Source organism: Pinus tabuliformis, chromosome J, assembly GCF_031772625.1.
Source record: "Pinus tabuliformis cultivar Carrire ecotype Pingquan chromosome J, CPIR1, whole genome shotgun sequence".
Taxonomy (NCBI): domain Eukaryota; kingdom Viridiplantae; phylum Streptophyta; class Pinopsida; order Pinales; family Pinaceae; genus Pinus; species Pinus tabuliformis.
This window is the reverse complement of record NC_142295.1, coordinates 1590538837-1590558905: the sequence shown is the minus strand read 5'-3', so window position 1 is coordinate 1590558905 and position 20069 is coordinate 1590538837. Positions and strand designations below refer to the sequence as shown.

Below are 20069 nucleotides of genomic sequence, written 5' to 3'. Positions count from 1 at the left end.
TAATTATAACATAGCATGATAGCCGACTAAGGGTTAACCTTGACACATTCAACCCTCGATGAATTACAACCTGACCCTTATAGAGTTTTCTTCATAGTTCCCATGTGGCTAGCCCCTTTTCCATGAGTAATGGGGGTTGATGTGACATCCTCCCAAATTATGGTGGTCAAACATAATAAGTCAACTTCTAAGAGGCATAAATTTTGTGTATGAACTCCAATTTACATGATTCTTGCACCATTGGAAAGGTCTTTGAGTGTGGAATAGTCCTAAGGGGTGCAACATTGAAACGACAAAATTTTACCACCAAAAAACATCGTTTAAGGCTTCAAATTAGCCTTGCTATGTTTCTAACCTCAATTCTCCAAACTGGTTCTTGTCGCTAAAGTTGCTCTTGTTAGTTGATTTCTCTAATTTTTTGACCCTAAAAGCATCGAGTTGGATGGAAAAAAAAGTATAATGATCTAATTTGAATCAGAGGGGTTTTGCAGTCTAACATATGAGACATTATTTTTGAGGATTATTCACATAGTAAGTCATTAATTTATGACCCATATCCATGAGTATTAGTCTCAACTAACTAATTTCTCATGATTTTAAGTAGTACACTTAACACTCATTGCATTGAGTGATGCTCACAGGGGTGAAGAAGCGAGATTGAAATTAACGAAGTGAATCACATAACATCAATCATCATCTTTAGGGCTTGCACTCGGTAACCAAGACTTCCTAGGAGGTCACTCTTCCCAAGACTCATTTGGCTTAAATGTGCACAATTGTGGAAATTTCCCTACAATTAAGCCAACTTAGCTTGATACCCCATTTGCAAAACCTTAGCAAGTGTTGTGCCTTGTGAACTATTTATTTAGTGCTCCTTTGACTATTTTATTTAAAGCATTAAGGAGCTTTCACAATTCAACATATGAGATATTATTTTTAGTATTATCTGTGTTGAATAAGTCATTAATATATGACCCATATCTATGTGTACTAATCTCAAGTGACCAATTTCTCAATATTTTGAATTATCCACTTAGCACTTATCACATTGAATGATACTCACAAGTAAAAAGTTGTTTGGATTTAAATTGAAATTATAAATTCAAAGCTTTGGAATATTATACAGCTACATTTCAACTTTAGTTAAAAACATATTAATTTAATTTCATAAGTGAGATTTATTTTCACTACTTTTACGTTCATCTCTCACATTTTTAAGTTAAATACTATCACATATTTTATTTAAAAATATATTCTTATTATTATTATTAAGTTTTAATTATTATTATTATTATTATTTAAAATTAAATATTATCACATTTTTTTATTTAACAAATACATTATTATTATTATTATGTTATAAATGGAATTAACCAATTCATCATTTTTTTGATAATTAACCGAGATAAAGGTACCCATCAATCCATTTCCGAGGCTTAAGACAAATTATTTATTAATAATAATTTATCAATTGTAACAACATTTTCGGTAAAAATCACATAAAATAAAATTCGTTTCTAACCAACCGGTGTGGGCAAGATGAACTATACTGATGATTCGAAACAGGTTGACGAGATTTTATTTTATGTGATTTTTACCGAAAACACTGTTACAATTAATATGGATCACATAAGTCTAAATTTTACAATAATAATTTATCATTCAAATACATTTAAATATCCCTAATACCTATTAACATTTTTCATTTAAATTTAAAATAAAAATGATTATGAAAATTCTGTATTAAAATTTCTGTGATCCCTAATAAATCCCACTTTAAACCAACAAACATGATTTATCATAACTTAATTATGAAAATTGTTTGAACCGTCAAAATTAACCACTTTTTGTTTTGAAGTTCTACCCTGTACGTCACTAATAGCAAAACAAAAAGATGTTGAAAGTTTGATACGACAACAAACATTTTAACCGCAAGAAAGGGACACAAATATCTTACGGAACCACAAACACAAGCAACTATGAACAGCGAAGCGAAAGAAAAGAAAGAGAGGAGCAGCAACAGAATCGTATATAATATGCTATGGAATATTACTATAGGCTGTCTCATTTCTTGCAAATGGCGCGGCGCAGTGCCAGGTGCAGGCGGCAGATGCTCACATGATTTCCTTTATTTCTCCCTGTTAACCATATATTTTTATCTGCAAGACCTACCCAAGGTACCCTCAGCTTGAATTTCTCACAATTTTCCCCTCATTTAATTCCAGAAAGAATGGCGTCCCCATTTTATAATTCGGCAACGTGATAATCATTCATACATTTTCTCGGCTGATCTCTAATTCGCCTTTCCGATATCTTTCGGTTTGTCTACTTCTCCGAAGGTGAGACATGAATCTGTCAGATCTTGGTTTTCTTATTGACTTATAATTTTGCCATGTGAAAGTTTATGACGTTTCTGTAAATTCTTTTGTCTGCACTCGCATGTTTATGATGTAGGCCCGAATCTTTTGCAACCGCAGACTGTATGTTTTATGTACCGAAGTTCTTGTATTGGGCAGGACTTAATATAGGGTTTCCGGGACTTGACCAGTCTGTGAAAGGAAATAAATATGTGAAAGGAAATAAATATTTTCAGAAATTTTTATTTTTATGTCCAGGTTACCGAAGAACTGTAAAATAACAATAATTTATAGCCTGCATACATCGAAATTCAGCTCATGTGGTTGAATTTGATAATTGTTGATATCATTCCCCTGGCCGTATCTCATAATGTGAGCCCTAAGTTTAATGAAAGATGTGGGCATATCCAGATTTTGGATCCAGAGAACGCAATGGACGAATTTATGGTCTGTCATTGATCTCTGAAATCTCGGTTTATCATCATCTCCACAGTCTAGTCAGCCCCTATCTCAGATTGGAGACAATCCTAACCAGGGTCCTGGAAACGAGTCATCTAATGTTACATGCATGAAGAATAATTGTTTTTGTGCTACTTCGTTCGAGTGGCAGGTTATTGGATCACAGATTGCTTAAATATTTCAGTAGAATAAAATATTTGAATAACTTTTCCGCTATTCAGTTCGAGTGAACGCTTATAGGATCACATATTTCTCAAATATTTGAGTAGAATAGAATTTTATTAATTTGAAAAAGCCTGACAAACGAAACATATGGACCCAATTCATCAAGTTAACTAGACAAAGGAGAATTTCAAATATCTTCACACGGTTGAATAGAACACTTTCGAGTGTCGAATCCGCTGGCTCTTGGATCGGTTTAGAATATTAGGACACGTCTTTTAATTCACTGATGCAAGTTCTTGTTAGGTGAACCATTTCATCGATGCTGTGAAAAGATGTTGTATTTGTCATTTTGTTTGTTCTATTTTTGTGCTTAGAATTATTGTCTTTTATAACTGCTGGCTCCTTTTCAGTATTCTTTGATATGCTTTTTTGATTCTCCGAGAATAGATCGAACTCATACCAAAGAGCATAAGATTGGAAATCTTGTGTACTTTTTGTTTAAAACTCATTCCAGTTTCTTCGAACTATATTGTAAAGTACAGATGCTTGGAGCACTTCTATATGGGAGATATTTTGCATATCCTGTGCATATCCAGGCGAGAGATTTTCTGACTATATGTAATATATTTGAAACTGCTGCAGGAGGCTGTTACTTGTGATCAAGACCTAGATTCCTTTTAAATGGATAACCAGCCCGAAGGCTCGTGCGTGACATTCTCTCAATGGAGTGCTTGAACTATTTTCGTGGTAAAATATGATCATTGCATGGTAATGAAAATCTTCAAGAGAGGATCGGTGGGAATTTGTAAATGGCTCCTGTTATGTTCTTATTTTCTTAACCAAGATATCGACAAAGATGGACCTGTAATATTATCGTGATTAAGTAGTTGGATACCTTCAAGCTATAAATAGAAGATGCAATGGTTGCATAGCAGTTATTTACACCTGGTATGTTACTGCTTTTTATGTTAACGTTGGGAAAAGCAGTTTTCTTCCTGAATCCGTGGCAGAAATCTGTTCAACATTTGTTATCACCTAAGATTCAATTCTATACTGGCTGACATTCCACAGAAGAGTACCTTTGGAAATGTGGTAAAGAGGGATTTTATTGAATAGATTGCCTGTATTTAACGTGTTTTAACATTGTAAATGGAGAGCTCACATTTGCAACTGGGAGGGAATTTGAAGCAAACAACCCCCCGCCGATCACCATCAAGCATTTCTCTCCAAGATTTGTGGTCTGCTACTAGAGAAGGGTCAATCCCTGGTGTAGATTCTGCATTGGTGACATTAAAGAAAAATGGTGGAAACATCGACACAAAGAACACATTTGGGTCAACTGCTCTTCACATTGCAGTTTGGAGAAATCATGTGCCAATAGTCAGGAGATTGCTTGCTGCTGGGGCTGATCCAAACGTCAGGGTATATTAACTCTCCCATACGTGAAATGCCTATTAACGTTTCAGTGAAACCAATAAACAATAGGATGAGTGTTCTGTAGGAAATATGGTTATGAAAGTGTTCCAGTTTTAGTGAGATTTTTTATCCCTTCTGAATGTATGTTGGTCCTGACAATTATACCTTTATGTTGGGTGTTGCAAGGATTGTCTCGTTTTCTTTTTTGTTAGATTGACCCATGGGGATTTCAACCTTCAATCTCATGGTTTACATAATAATTCATAACATTCCAATTGCCAATTGAGCTACCCTTATGGGGTATGTCGCAAGGATTGTTTCTTAAAAAAATGTGCTGTTATATAAAAATTTATACATGAGCTGTTTTGCAAATAAAGTTTCCTTCATAGTCAGAAGAAATGTCTATGTTCCCTTACCTCTCACCTTAATTTCACACGAGGCTTTTATTCACTTAATGCTTAAAAAAAGAGAGAAAACTTTCAGGACCTTAAATTTATTTGGTTGATACTGATGTAAGCATCCTTGGAAAGTCACTGATTGTTGGGATCATCTTTGCTAGTGGTTTGTAATTTGTCAGAGTTAATGCATTATTTATAAAGTAAGAGAGGTAGGTATAAGCTTCACTATAGATTTAAGTTTTCTGTTTGATTATGCCTCTTTTAGAGTTTTTGTAGGTATGGAACACATTGAGATCTTAATTTGTCAAGGAATAGACTCTATCACACAACTGCTATTCAGGTGACTGCAAGGATAGGCAGAAAATTCATAATTTAATTCTTTGGTATACATTAGTAAGCCTAAGTCATGATCTTGCTAACAACTTACAAGTGTGTTTTATATTTAGAAGTAAGAAAGTTCTGCACAATGTAGACAATATTAATGTAGAGAGACAGCATTATTTTTTTTCATGATCCTATGGAACCCTGATTAGGTAACAGTAGACAAGGTCCTAGGTGTTATAGAGTTATTTTAAACCAACAAATAAGGTGAAAGACCATAGCAAAGAAATATCATCCCTACAGCATACCATACATCATGATAAGTGCCAAATCAGTGAATCACGAATTCTTAGTGGAGGGAACAGATCTTGCGTGAAATCAAAATTAATTTGTTAGAGTTTGGTAAAGAATGGAGTGTTGGATATCCCTAAAATGAATTCCTTTTGCACTACTGGCTATGGACAGCACTAACTGAGATGTGTTACTGATTCAATTCAACAGCTCTGTTATGAGGCGCATTCACAGAGGCTTTATGCAGCACTAGGTAAATTCTGATGGGAAATCTTCTTGAAGCAATAATAGTTTTATAAAATGTAATTTGCTGCAGTCATGAACACGAACTTATTTTTTGGGTACTTAGTTTACATCTATTTTAGAAGTTATAGTATACTGATAAAAGCTCTATTGTTTTAATCTGGTATAGTGCTCCGATTGATTGGATTGTTTTGTCTGCCAATAAACGATAGAATTTTTTTTTTCATATCATTTTGTTAGCTCTCATCCTTTCTTGTATATATGGATGGATGGTTCTTTTGTGTTTTACTGCATTAGGCCTTAAAACACTGTTTGAGTTGGCAATGGCCTTGGAATGGTCCATCTCCATTTTGCAGATAAAAAGCATTGACAGACATATTTCACCAGCTCCTGCAGTTGGTCTTAAGATGATCTCATTTAAAGTTCTTCCTGGGCCCAACAAGCTATGAACTCCACACACAGAGCTAATAGCTATGTTGATTTCTGATAGTTTATCTACATTAAATGGGCAACGTCTCCTTATAGACTGAGCTACTTGCAAATATGAAATGCAGTTTCAGACTTTAAGAGTCTTTCAACTAGAAATGCCAAAGTGGACGTTATAAGCTTCAAAGGTCTTCAGTTGAGTAGCATAAATGCTGAAGTTGAGTTGCAGAATTTTGGAGCTGTGGACAAGAAAAAAGCCCAGACTTTCTTTTGTAGACTTGATAATGTTTCAAAAGACTTATATTCCCATTAATTGTTTTTTCCCATGTAAGCAAGCATCTGACACTCCAGCCCATAGGTGACGGTAAGATATTCTTCAGGGCTGAAGGCCGTTCAAGAATAAGGCTCGAAGCCATTACAACAATACACTAAATATGCTCAAAATGCTACTTGCAGGAATTGAACCTTGGATGGGGAGGATAACAATATTCCTCCCGAGTCCCAACCATCTGAGATTAATCCAATTGACAATTCCCATTAATTGTTGTAGTGATTAATGTGTATACTTTTATGATGTGGAAGTGACATTACTAGGTGTCTTGTAAGTTGTAACTAAAGGGGCACAGGGCACTGCTATTCAGAAATTCCATGATTTTGGCCCAGTTTTTTGTCACTGCCTCTAAGAACTCTTTTAGATATGATTACTTTCTTTTGCCATATTAGGAATATGGTTGAAACAACGATTGGAACTTGGAAGAGACAATTTTTTTTTCATTCATTTCAATTTTCTTGCTGTTTTCCATTAAGGGGCATAATTGGCGTTGGTATACCAAAATGATTATAATGTTATTGAATTCAAATTGATAGACTACCTCCCACTTAGCTCTCCATTTATACTCTTTTATTGACCTCCAAGGAAATAAAAATGGAAATTAAAGATAAGGCATATTGGTGCTATATTCAAGCTATTTGGCCCTCTTCTAGCCACTCCCTTTCTCTTGAGTTGGATCACTACTTATGGACAAATCTATAAATTGTAGATAAGCACATTTACCTGTCACTCACCAATTTACATGGGACCTATCACATAGGCCAAGGAGGCCCCTTGGGCCAACCTTGAGTGTGTTCAAACGTGCTTCAAATTCAAACTCATCATTTTATAGAGCCAAATTTGCAAAATTGTAGATTATGCTCTCCTAAGCTAAAATATAAGTTCATTTTATCTTTTGATGTCCAATTGTGCCGAGAGGCGCTCTACAACCCAATATTAGGTAGATGTGTAGGCTTTAGATGTAATGTAAGAAAGATTGTATGTCAACATTTTTTAAAAGTTTTAGTTTAATTTAATTTTATAACACTCTTTAAATTAAATCTGAAAGCAAACATGTATGGGGAGATGTTGGAATGACCGTAAACATTTTGAGTCGGTCGAAATAAAATAAAATAAAAATTAAATTAAATTAAAAAGATAAAATTAGATAAAATAAATTAATAATTACAATTATCAATACAACATTTTGACCAAGTCAAATTACATAAAATAATTAAATTAAAAAAATAAAATGAAATAAAATGGTTAATATAATGTAATGTAAATATTTTAGCTAGGTCAAAATAATAAAAAATAAAAAAAACAAAATAAAAAAAATCTATAAAAATAAAACAATAATAAAAATAAAAATGGCCCATGGTATTGACTCATGGTATTCATCTAGAATATAGCCTATTTAAAGGTGGAAATTAAACTAGCCTAGATCCATCTTAACTTTGGGTCTACCAAGTGCCTAGAGGGATTAAATCTCTTGATATACAAACCTCTTTTAGAGTGAAAAGATATTTGATCCTTCTCGGTGCTTGGTAGATCCAGAGTTAAGATGGATCTAGACTAGTGTATTTAGACTTGTGTAAATCACTTCCTACTTTCTTCTACTATCTATATGAGAGGTGTAGGTGTTGGAAATTGGGAGGTTTTTAACTTATTATCAAATTTCCATGACATGATAATTACTTGTGAGACTGTTATCATTTTTATTATTATGTTTTCTTCTTTCATCAAGCAATTACCATAAAACATGAAGATCATAGAAGACAATAGAAAACTAGATATAGGTTCCAAGCTAGGACAAAACCCCTCATAGGGGAAAACCCAAAAAAACTCTTTTTATAGAATCAAATCAAATGAGATATCCAAGACCCATGACCACAAAATTCCCACCACTAGATGCCAAGACAGACCTTTCTTCCTTTCAGTGGATTCATCAGTAAGAGACCAGCAACAAGAGGCAAACCAAGATAGATCTTCCACAAACCCTAGCCCCAAGAAGAAATCCTTTTCTTCCAGACTTGGTCTTTTACTTCTTTTCTGCCCTTGTTTGCGATATTTTAGACCAAGAATCCATCCAAATGTGTGTCCAAATGAGCTCCATCTTCCCTCTATTTATATAGTTTAGAGGGGGTGCGAATATACATGCCCATTGGGACAAGGGCGACTTGTTATGTAGGCCGACTTGGCATCTAGAGGGATTTCTGTCCCAAAAATTATATCTAAAATTTTCTTTTTCTTTTACAATAGGTCCAAAATAGGACTTTGACTCAAGGTTACTTGGGAGCGGGAGTGGGGAGTGACATTTTCAAAAGCTCTCGTGTCTAAAGCGAATTTTTATATAGTATATATTTTGATGCATATATGTCAACAAAAGTATCTATAATGATGAGTTAGATATGAAAAGCATAAAAACATGGATTAAACCATTAACATCAATCATCTAGAAGTTATAATCTTCATCAACAACATCCACAAGTTACAATTTCTCATTTATATGGCATGTGAGGGTGCACATAACCAAAAAACATCGAGTGAAATCAATCTATGAACCGAAAATACATCAACAAATAGGCTCTAGATGGCCTCTAGCATCCAAAAAAATCATGCTACAATAAATATCTAAATATCATCAAAATCATTGCCTATCTTGGGATCTTTGTCATTAATATCACCCTCTAAGCAATTAAAATAAGATAGAAAAAATGTAGCATGTCAAGTCAAGATTTTGTTTGAGTGATGGGTACATTTTTAGTAGGGTCATGATAGAGGAGTGAAGTTAGGATATTCCGACACATAAGAAAGAGTTAAGTATAACTTGGTCTAATATAGAGTTAGGTAAAGTGCGTTTCTTTACTATGTACTTTTGTAACTTACAATCCGATGGTCACGATATGTTCTAGACATGAAGTGATCTGACGGTTCATTCTCTCCTCGGTATTACCGACACTTGATCCATGGCTTAACACTTGATTGGTCCATGATCTCTATTTAAAGAGCATGGAGGGTCATTTGTAGGGTGATCGTTCATAAGAGAAACTTATGTAAATTTTCTTTCTTTTATTAATAAATTTCTTGAAGTGGCTGCGTTGGCTCAGGTCGTGCACTGTTTCCCTCTTTGAGGGTTTTAACCACGTCAAGAATACTGGTGTATTGATCTGTGATCTGCTTGTGAGCGGTGTCATTTGGTGTTCTATCTAAGGAACTTACTCTGTGAATTCCTACATGGTATCAGAGCTATTTGAGGGCCGCATCCGTTGGTGATCCAAATGAGAAGCCGGTACAACTGCATCTGACTGTCGTGTCCTAGATCTACTGTTTCTGACCGCTTTCGGGTCGAGAGGATTGGTTTATTGTGTTAGGAGCATTTGTTCCAGTGAGGAACCACTTTCATTTCACGCGAAAAGGTTTCTAGTAGCCCTAGCTATGTCATTTTTAAGATCTGGAGGTATACAGTCTCTATTTGCAGTTTTAGTTATTCATCTCTCTGTTTATTTCGCTCTCTGTTTTTTATTACCGGATCTATACCTTTCATTTCTGCGTATGCACTTTGCCCCGTGATTCTGTGCGATCTGGACAAATCAAAAACAAAAATGAAGGATTTTTCTCATGCGTATGCTCTTTTCAGCCGCACCTTAGTGTGATCTCGAAAAATCAGAAATATTGAGGAAAATATTTAGTTTACGGCGAAAGCTAACTTCAAGCCATAAGGTTTGGTTTTTTTTTTGCATGTCCGTGTTGGGTTGTGTGGTTTTTTGTTTTGTAGGCAAAAAGAGATTTTTCAAGTAAGCACGCACCCCAAAGCTGCAGTGACTAAAAAAAGAAAAAGAAGAAAACCCCCCCTTCCTTTTTACCTTTTAAACTAGCTCACTTGGTCCAAAGTTACTTTATGAGAATAGAGGTTTTGGGTTCAAGTATTTCTTTTTGTTGAGTTACTTTTTCAAAAAGCATATGTAACTTATGTTTTAAAGTTACTTTATGTAAAAGTATTCTCACCCATTATAAAAAATGAGTCACTTATGATTCTAAAGTCTCTTTCTCTTTTATTTAAGTTACAATTTAGTAAGTAGCTCCTAAAGTACCATTGTAAAAGTGGCTTTCACTTATTTATAAAAGTGGGTCACATAAAATCTTTTTTCAAAGTGAGCTAATTAGATTAAGTTTGGAAAGGGGGGGATTTTTTTTAAATATAACATTATCATTCACTTCCGCACATTCACGCATTTCGTCGGCATCTTCAACAACTTTTATTCAAAAAGCCATAACTTTTTCATTCAGAAACCGTTTTCGAAGCCGTTTTTTTGAATCAACCTAATTTTTCAAGATCTTTCCATCGGAACACTTAGTTTCAGCATCTACAGCTTCAGTTTTTGTTAAAATGGAAAGTCCAGGCCAAGTTATTCTTGACAGCACCAACTACTTCCAATGGTGGTCATACATTGTGTATTTACTTGAAGTAAAGGTCTTTACAAAATAGCATCAGGGCAAGAAACTAAACCTAAAGATGAAGATAAGACAGCCAAATGGGAAAATAGGCAAGATCAAGCACGTGGGTTGATAGGGATGTCTATTTCTCTAGACCTTAGATTCCATATCGTAGAACTCGATACCCCTACTGAAGCAATGAAACAACTCACTAAAGTTTTTGGAATTAAAAATGAAATTAGAGCCCATCAACTTGAAAATGAGTTGCTTACATTGGACCCCAATAATTTTTCTTCCTTTGAAGACTTTTTGTCCAAGTTGAAGACCCTTAGACTTCTCTTGGAAGGTGTTAAGTTTAATAAAGAAGATGGTAGCCTTATCTATTCCATTCTTATTAAGTTGGGACCAGCCTACTCTGTGTTTGTTTCCACCTTCCATTCTACTAGAGAAGCATTTATTTCTCAAGGACAAGACTACAAGTCCCCCTCTTTTGATGCCTTTTGTGTTTCTTTAATAAGAGAACAAGAAAAACTCTTACATCTTGGTCTTCTTAATCTTGGAAACTCTTTTAAGAAAGCCTTAGTCGCCTAGCAGCAACCAAATTCAAAGAATCCTAAGAAGCAGTATTCTAAAAAGAATGGTCCTAAACCAAACAAGGGTCCTAAGCAATTTCAGTCTCAAAATGAAAAATCAATTCAACAAAATGATACGACAAATAAAACAAAGGGAAGAAGACTGATAGACATTGCAACTTTTGTAATCGAGATGGCCACTTAGAATCCAAATGCTTTAAGAAGACGGAAGCCTTGGAAGCAGCAATGAAGAAACATAACATTCATTTGGAGCACTCTTCAACTTCAACTTCATCTTCTGGAACTGCACTTTCTGCATGTGGTTGTCAAGCATCTCGGTCGAGTTATGCGCTAAATGTATCTTCTTCTTCTCATTCTCATGAGTGGCTCATTGATTCTGGAGCTTCTTATCACATGGCCAAAAACAAAGCCATGTTTTCTTCTTTAAATGATTGTAACACCAAAAATATATATGTTGGTGATGATAGATCTCTTAGTGTTGTAGGGACTGGAACTATTCATCTAGACAATGGTCAATTTAATGATGTATTATGTGTTCCAACCTTATCCTGCAACCTTCTATCTGTATATCAGATAACTCATTCAAGTGAAGGTAAAATCATTGAATTCTCACCTCATGATGTTGTAATTAAGGACCTAAGAGATCCTAGATAGATTTTAGCTATTGGAATTGCTGATGATTCTACAAGGTTGTATAAGTTTAACAACTTTGGGTCATCAACTCTTCCTTCGGTATTTGTTGCTCATAATGATGAAGTGAGCAAACTTTGGCATAAGCGATTTGGTCACTTAAACTATCGCTCCCTTCAAAATCTATGTAAAGAAAATATGGTGACAGGTCTTCCTATGGTATCTTGCAGAGATGGTGTTTGTTCCAGATGTGTACTCGAAAAACATCATCGGGATAGTTTTGAAAAACATGCCTCTTGGCACGTCTCAGCCCCTTTACAACTTGTGCATAGTGATTTATGTGGTCACTTCCAGTTGTTTCATTCTCTAGCTACAAGTATTTCTTAACTTTCATTGATGATTTCTCCAGACGCACTTGGTTATACTTCTTAAAACTCAAGAGTGAAGTATTTAACATGTTCTTGGCCTTTAAGGGCTTTGTTGATAAACAATTTGGACATCAAATTCTTAAGCTAAGATCTGAAAATGGTGGAGAATATGTTAACAACAAATTCATCAACTTTGCACTGAGCATGGAATTCAAATGCAACATACTGTTCTATATACTCCACAACAAATGGTGTAGTTGAAAGGAAGAATCACACCTTAAAGGAAATGGCTAACTGTATGCTTCAATCTAAAGGACTTAGTCTTAATTTTTGGGTAGAAGCAATTAATTGTGCCAATTACATAGTAAATCGCACTCCTACTAAGGTTTTAAAGAATATCACTCCAGAAGAAGCATGGAGCTCAATTAAACCAGATGTAAGTCACTTTCGTGTTTTTAGAAGTGAAGCATGGGCCCATATTCCAGATGAGAAACATAAAGCTTTAGAACCTAAGAGTGAAAAATGTATTTTGGTTGGATATTCTGAAGATGTCAAGGGATATAGACTTATTCCACTTAAGTCCAAAAATGTTATCATTAGAAGAGATGTAAAGTTTGCTGAAAATATATCGGCCTACAAGCCTAGTTCGACAGATGTGCCACCTCTCTCTATCCTGTCTATTTCTGAAAACATTTCTTCTTCAGATGATGCTAGTGAGGATGACAATCCTCCCCCACCTTCTCAGGATCCTCCTTCAGCTCCTCAGCTTCCAAAATGGGTCCGTGCTACTTGGGATGCAGCAGGTGCTCTTGCAGGTGATCCTACAGATCAACGACGTACACGTTCTTAGTTCGATAGAGCCTCTTCTTTACTGGCTCAAGCTTCAACGAATTATGATCCTGACACCTTTGCAGAAGCTTCAGGCCATCCAGATTGGGACACAGCTATGAATGAAGAATATCGTTCATTATTGGCAAATGATACATGGGATCTTGTTCCTCTTCCAAAGGGACGAAAACTTGTTAGATGCAAATGGGTTTACAGAACCAAATTTGGACCAGATGGAAAAATTGATAAACATAAAGCTCGTCTTGTTGCTAAGGGTTTTTGATAAGTTGAAGGCATTGACTATACTGAAACCTTCTCCCCTGTTGCCAAAATGAACTCTATCCACCTTGTTCTTTCCCTTGCTGTCTCTTTCAAATGAGAAGTTCATTAGATGGATGTTAAATCTGCCTTCTTGCATGGGGATTTGCATGAAGAAATCTATATGGAACAACCTCCTGGCTTTATACAAACATTATCCAGCCTTGTATGTTGGCTTAAGAAATCCCTTTATGGTCTCAAGCAAACCCCTCAGGCTTGGTATGCCAAAATGGATAGCTTTCTTTTAGATACTGGCTTTTCTAGGTGTCATTCTGACAATATTGTCTACACCAAGAAAGTGTGTAAGTCTCTTATCATTCTTTTTCTTTATGTTGATGATCTTATCCTTACTGGTAGTGATCCCAACCTTATAAACCATGTGAAGTCCAACCTTAAAAAGAAGTTTGAAATGACAGACTTAGAACACTTGCATTATTTTCTTGGTCTTCAAGTCTTGCAATCCAAGGAAGGTATTTCCCTTTCCCAGTCCAAGTATGCTTGTGATCTTCTACGCCACTTTCACATGGAAGACTGTAAGCCAGCCCCTTCTCCCTTTCAGTCTGGAGCCAAACTTTCAGTCACTTGTACTTCCCTTGAAGTTGATGCTACCTTATAGCGTCAACTTGTACGAAATTTTTTTGTATCTGACCCATACCTGTCCTGACCTTTCCTTTGCTGTTGGCCTTATTGCTCGGTTTATGCAAAACCCACATGAAAGTCATTGGAAAGCAGCGAAAGAATACTTCATTATGTTCGAGGTATAGTTCAATTTGGGATTTATTACAATGCAGAAGCATCTCCTCTATTGGTTGGTTTCACTGATTCCGATTGGGCTGGTGACCCTGATGATCGAAAGTCTACTGAAGGTTATGTATTCACTCTTGGTTCTAGACCTATTACATGGTCTTGCAAGAAACAAAGTGCCATTTCTCTTTCTTCAGTAGAAACAGAGTATCGTGGCGCCATAGAAGCTAGTAAGGAAGCCCTGTGGCTTCGTCAGATCCTTTTCGAGTTTGGCTTTCAGCAGCAGCATTCGACTACACTTTGATGTGATAATCAAAGTGCCATTGAACTATGCAAAGATCCAGTTCAACATCAATGCAACAAACACATTGAACTACACATGCACTTCATCAGAAAGCTCATTCATGACCATGTTCTTGAAGTGCAATATTGTTCAACCGATGATAAAGTTGCAGACATCTTTACAAAGGTTCTCACAGAGACGAAGTTTACTAAACTTCGATTCATGGTTGGAGTTCAGGAAGTTGTCACTAAGGAGGGATACGCTCTAATGCCTCCTTCCTTCTCCTATTGTGTCATATTTGTACATCCTTAAATCCTATCCCAAGTTGTTCTTAAGGGGGGATGTTAGGATATTCCGACACATAGGAAATAGTTAAGTATAACTTGGTTTAGTATAGAGTTAGGTAAAGTGTGTTTCTTTACTATTTACTTTTGTAACTTACAATCTGACGGTCATGATATGTTCTAGACATGAAGTGCTTGACGGTAATTTCTCTCCTTGGTATTATCAACACTTGATCCATGTTTTAACACCCAATTGGTCCATGATCTCTATTAAAGAGCATGGAGGGTCATTTGTAGGGTGACCGTTCATGAGAGAAGCTTATGTAAATTTTCTTTCTTTTATTAATAAATTGCCTGAAGTGGCCGCGTTGGCTCAGGCTGTGGACTGTTTCCCTCTTTGAGGGTTTTAACCATGTCAAGAATACTGGTGTATTGATCTGTGATCTGCTTGTGAGCGGTGTTCTTTGGTGTTCTATTTGAGGAACTTACCTTGTAAATTCCTACAGTTCGACAACCAATGTCACTAACATCAAGGTACATAGAGGGCTTGGTGCTGTTGATTAAATACGAGTCCCATACCTTAGTACATGACAAAATCCAATGGAAACATTGCAATCCCCCCAATCCTGAAATCTTGAAAAACTGATAAGTCTGTTGGATTTTGAGTGAGATCTAAAATTCTACTTTCTCCATATGAAATCCAATGAGGTCGGAACCACTCTCAATCATCGTGAGGCATTTCATGGTAATGTTAAAAATTTAAATAAATTAAGAATTGAACATTACCATGAACTCTCAATCATCCTGAGGCATTTCATGGTAATGTTAAAAATTTAAATAAATTAAGAATTGAACATTACCATGAATTGCATATCAATACTAGGGACATAAGCTTGAATATTAGGCCGCCCTACTAAAAAACTCTTGTTTCTTTGAATTTTTTTTGCATTTGGAACATCTTTGTGACAAATTTTGTGAAAAAACCAGGGAGCGATTTTTTTTTTTTTTGTTGTTGTTGTTGCAGGAGTGCGCTCCAGGGTCGCTCGTTATTCGCTCACGCTTGGAGCACGCTCCAGGGTCGCTCCTTATTTACTCATGCTTGGAGCGTGCTCTGGGAGTGATTCGAGGGGGGGAGCCGCTCCCCCACAACCCTGCTTTGACTCTTTTGACTCAAAACCTAGAAGCACGAAGAACATGCTTATCTAGAAAAATGATAATAATTTTTCTTTTTCTTTTCTTTTGCTTTTTACATAAAATACATAATGGTACAAATTATGAAGACTTAACTTAGTTACATTCTCCAACACTCCCTCTTAACTAGGGAGGTATTCATAATTTGGTTTCAGCCGAAACATCTGTCTCCCAATGAGAGGTACTATTGTCGAGATTTTTTTTCTTTGTTGGGTGAGCCGTTTTTGGCACCCAGATTGTATTCTGAAACTGCTTAATAAATCAAACCCTCAGATAGCTACACCGGTTTTCCCGCATTGGGTTTTTCCGGGACATTAGTGCAAAAATAACGGTGTCACTTGTGTGCTTGTTTTGTTTCCTTCAGTTGATGATCTGTAATGTGTTGAGCATGTACTTGTATTTATTTTCAGTGTTTACATAGCAAATAACTTGTTAATTAATCAGAACAAGTTGGCAGAAATAAATCAGAAAGTACATGAAGGGTTTCTGACTTAGAAACTTCAACATGGTATTAGAGGGTGGTTGCGAATCACAGGAGAACTAAGGACATCAACCGAGCAAAGCAGCAGCAGCAGAAAACAGTTGTCCCGAGTGACGAAAGCTGTTCCTAGCAGAGTAGCAGCAAGGAAGGGGTGACGCAGTGCCTATGTCATCAAGATTGAGCCAAGAAGAGGCCAATGCAGAGACTGAGGAGGACAGAAAAGGCTCACGCAGAGCCACGCAGAGACCAGGAGGGTTGACACAGTTGGCTAGGGGAGCACTTCAGCCAGTGCTTGATTGCACAGAGCCTAGGAGCTCTAACCTTCAGTTTGTTGGGGTTTAGGAGGCTGTGGGTAAGTTGCAGAGTGGAGCTGGTGGGGTACTGTAGTCAGAACAATACCTAACAGGGCAAGGCCAAGGAGGAGGGAGTTGCTACCGAGGATTTCTAGCCGAGAAATCCGGATCAGTGGTGCAGCTGCACTAACGATCGGAGTGGGGGCATCTTGACATTGGCAGAAGGGTTTCCAGGAGGGAAATTGAGGCTCAGAGGGAGTCATACCAAGAACTTCCAGGAGGGAAGTAGAGGAGCAACGAGATGGCAGTGAACGGGGTAAGAGATTAGGATAGGCTGGACGGAGCCTCAAACTTCGTAGTTTGGAAGGCCAGAATCTTATCCGTTCTAGACAGGAATCGTGTCAAGCACTTCGCCTTGAGGACGATAGCAATCCCAGTTGACCCAGCTGATAACGACAAGTACGAGGAGGAAATGGCGACGACCAAGAGCATCATTCTTAACGGGGTCAAGGACCATGTAGTACCACATATTGCCGAAAAGGACCCAACAAATGAGATGCGGGAGGCCCTAAAGAAATTGTACCAGCATACTTCTGTGCAGAGAAGGATGTTGCTAGAAAATTAGCTGCGGTCATACTAGATGTAGAAGGGAGAACAGATCGACACTTTCCTCGGTCGATTGAAGGAGATAAGGGATCAGTTGACTTCCATAGCGGCCACGTCGGAGCAAGAATTGATGGTGAGAACAACCTTGAACGCAGTTTCTGAAGGCTGGGAGGTGTTTGTCCAGAGCGTACTGGGCAGGGCGACCCTTCCAGATTGGGAGGAAATGTGGGTGGATCTTTGCCAAGAAGAGATCAGAAGGTTGCAGGAAGCAGCGACAAGGGGATTAGAATCAAGAAGGAGGAGGAGGAGGATGCTTCCCTAGCATCTTGAGGGAAAGCAGTAGAAACAGAAGAAGAAGGACCTCTCCAAGGTCAGATGCTTCCACTGTGGGGCACTGGTCATTATGCGACCCAGTGTCCAAGGAAGAAGAGCAAGGGAGAGGCCTCCGAGACCAAGGCTGCGCCAGCAAGGGTAGAGAAGGAAGTGGAAACAGACGATGACTGTGCCATGAGTGCACACACACCACTTGAGTGGAAGTGGGGAGACATCAAGCTGTAGTTAGACGGACTATAGGCGATGAGGGGCAGGATCCTCGGGGTACCCAACCTCTTGGATTAGACCTTGCTATGGGAGCCCCGAAGAGGAGTAGCAGTACTGGTGGATGTCAGTAGAGACATATGCGGATGGAGTGACAGAGGGAGCTACAGTGTAGGATTCCCATGACAACATGAGGCAGTAGTGCAAGAAGCACGGGAGTGTTGCACCAGTGCAAGATGGCACAGAGAGGTGTGCAATGGTGCGAGATGCATGGAATAGTTGCAGTAGTGCAGAGGTCAGAGAGGGAGCACTTATCAGCGACATAGGGAGCTTCAACATCATGGGATTCTCTAGCCTGACAGAGATGTCAGAGTTGGGAGATCAGTTACTTACTTCTCAATAACTGGGTTGCAGTGCAGCAGTTAGCAGTGACAGTGCTATGGGCAGCACGATGCAACAGGATGAGAGGGAGTTGCAGTACGGATGCAGCACTGGCAGGGCCATGGGTAGCAGTAGAGGATGCAGTAGTGCAGGGAATGTTGGGCAGCAGGCCTAGCATCGGCACAAGGATCGATTCCGGATGATCAGGGTGATACTCAAAGAAGAGTATTACTAGAGCACAGTCCTCGCTAAGAGGGAGTGTTGATTTGGGTTAACATCAGATGTGCTCTAGCTGCGAAAATTGGTGGAGAGGCTAAGGCACATGAGATCTCCAATACCTAGAAATGGTTTGGGCAGATTCTAAACAATTTGGGAGATATTAAAATAATTGATATTTTTAATAGAGTCCCTAAGTCTAAACTTAGGGAAAATAAAATATTAATGTGAATTAATATAAAATTGAGTTAGAATGGTCCAAAAGTCATGGTTCAAGCCAAATCTAATCTTAGCCATTGATTAGGGACTTAATCTCGGTTGTTGAATTGTCAACTAGAAAAGTATAAGAGGAGGCTTGAGGGTCACTTGGAGAACACACCGAGTTGATCAAAATTTCGACTTTCTGGGGCTGGGTTTGTTGAGGAAGTCGAGAGAGTGATCAAAGTTGCAACTGAGGGGCAGTGAATACAGAAGCAGAGAGGCAGAGATAGCACCAGGAGGATCAGCGTAGTAGCCAAGAGTAAGGGACGCAGATAGCCAGGGGTTCATGCAGAGCCAGCCAGGAGCTGCGCAGTGCCTTAGAGGGCTAGCGTGGGTGACGCAGAGGGCCAGAGGGCTGATGCAGTGCCTCCAGAGGCTGACGCAAGCCAAGCCAGAGTGACGTTGGGCAAACGCTGGGCCAGAAAGGGCTGACGCTGTCCCTAGAGGTTGATGCTGGGGTTTTGTGGGGCAGATTGGAGTTGTGAAGTTGCCAGAGTGATTATCTGGGGTTTCAGCCGGAACATTTGTCTCCGACTGAGAGGTACTACTGCCGAGATTTTTTCTCTGTTGGGTGAGCCGGTTTTGGCACCCAGATTGTATTATGAAACTGGTTAATAAATCAAACCCTCAGATAGCTGCACCGGTTTTCCCGCATTGGGTTTTTCGGGGACATTAGTCCAAAAATAACGGTGTCACTTGTGTGTTTGTTTTGTTTCCTTCAGTTGATGGTATGTAATGTGTTGAACATGTACTTGTATTTATTTTCAGTATTTACATGGTAAATAACTTGTTAATTAATTAGAACAAGTTGGCAGAAATAAATCAGAAAGTACATGTGTCATGAAGGGTTTCTAACTGTTAGACTTAGGAGCTTCAACATTTGCTAGGTTCAATAATTTCACGAGTAACCTTGGCTGGCTATATATATAGGAGGGGCCCTCAGACTTAGAATCTTCATGTGGCATAACTTGTAAGTTTGACCCCTACCCCCAGCTTCCCTTACAGTTACCTTAAGGTGCTGGGTAAAGCCAGTGGGAATGGAACATTGGCCAGTGCTGTGAAACTCTTTGTTCCCCATCTTTAGTCCCAAGCTTGTTGGCCTTACAAAATTTGGCGTGCCTTTAAAAGAACATAGGGGTAGCATATGGTTCATAATATGGTTATGTGGAACTTATTTCCAGGTGCACTAAGTTTGAGCCCGACTTTGAGGTGCTGCGGTGGTTACCATAAGG

General features: G+C 37.9%; 1 protein-coding gene across 1 annotated transcript in view; it reads left to right on the top strand.

Annotated features, from left to right (window-relative positions):
- The first annotated feature begins 1972 nt into the window (after positions 1-1972).
- The window catches only part of LOC149233559 (ankyrin repeat family protein / regulator of chromosome condensation (RCC1) family protein), a 118383-nt gene continuing 100286 nt past the window's right edge, over positions 1973-20069 (top strand). The window contains exons 1-2 of the mRNA XM_089379797.1: positions 1973-2339; positions 3624-4403. Of these exons, the coding sequence (XP_089235923.1) occupies positions 4131-4403 (273 nt within the window). The 5' untranslated portion in view covers positions 1973-2339; positions 3624-4130. The remainder of the gene's footprint in view (positions 2340-3623; positions 4404-20069) is intronic.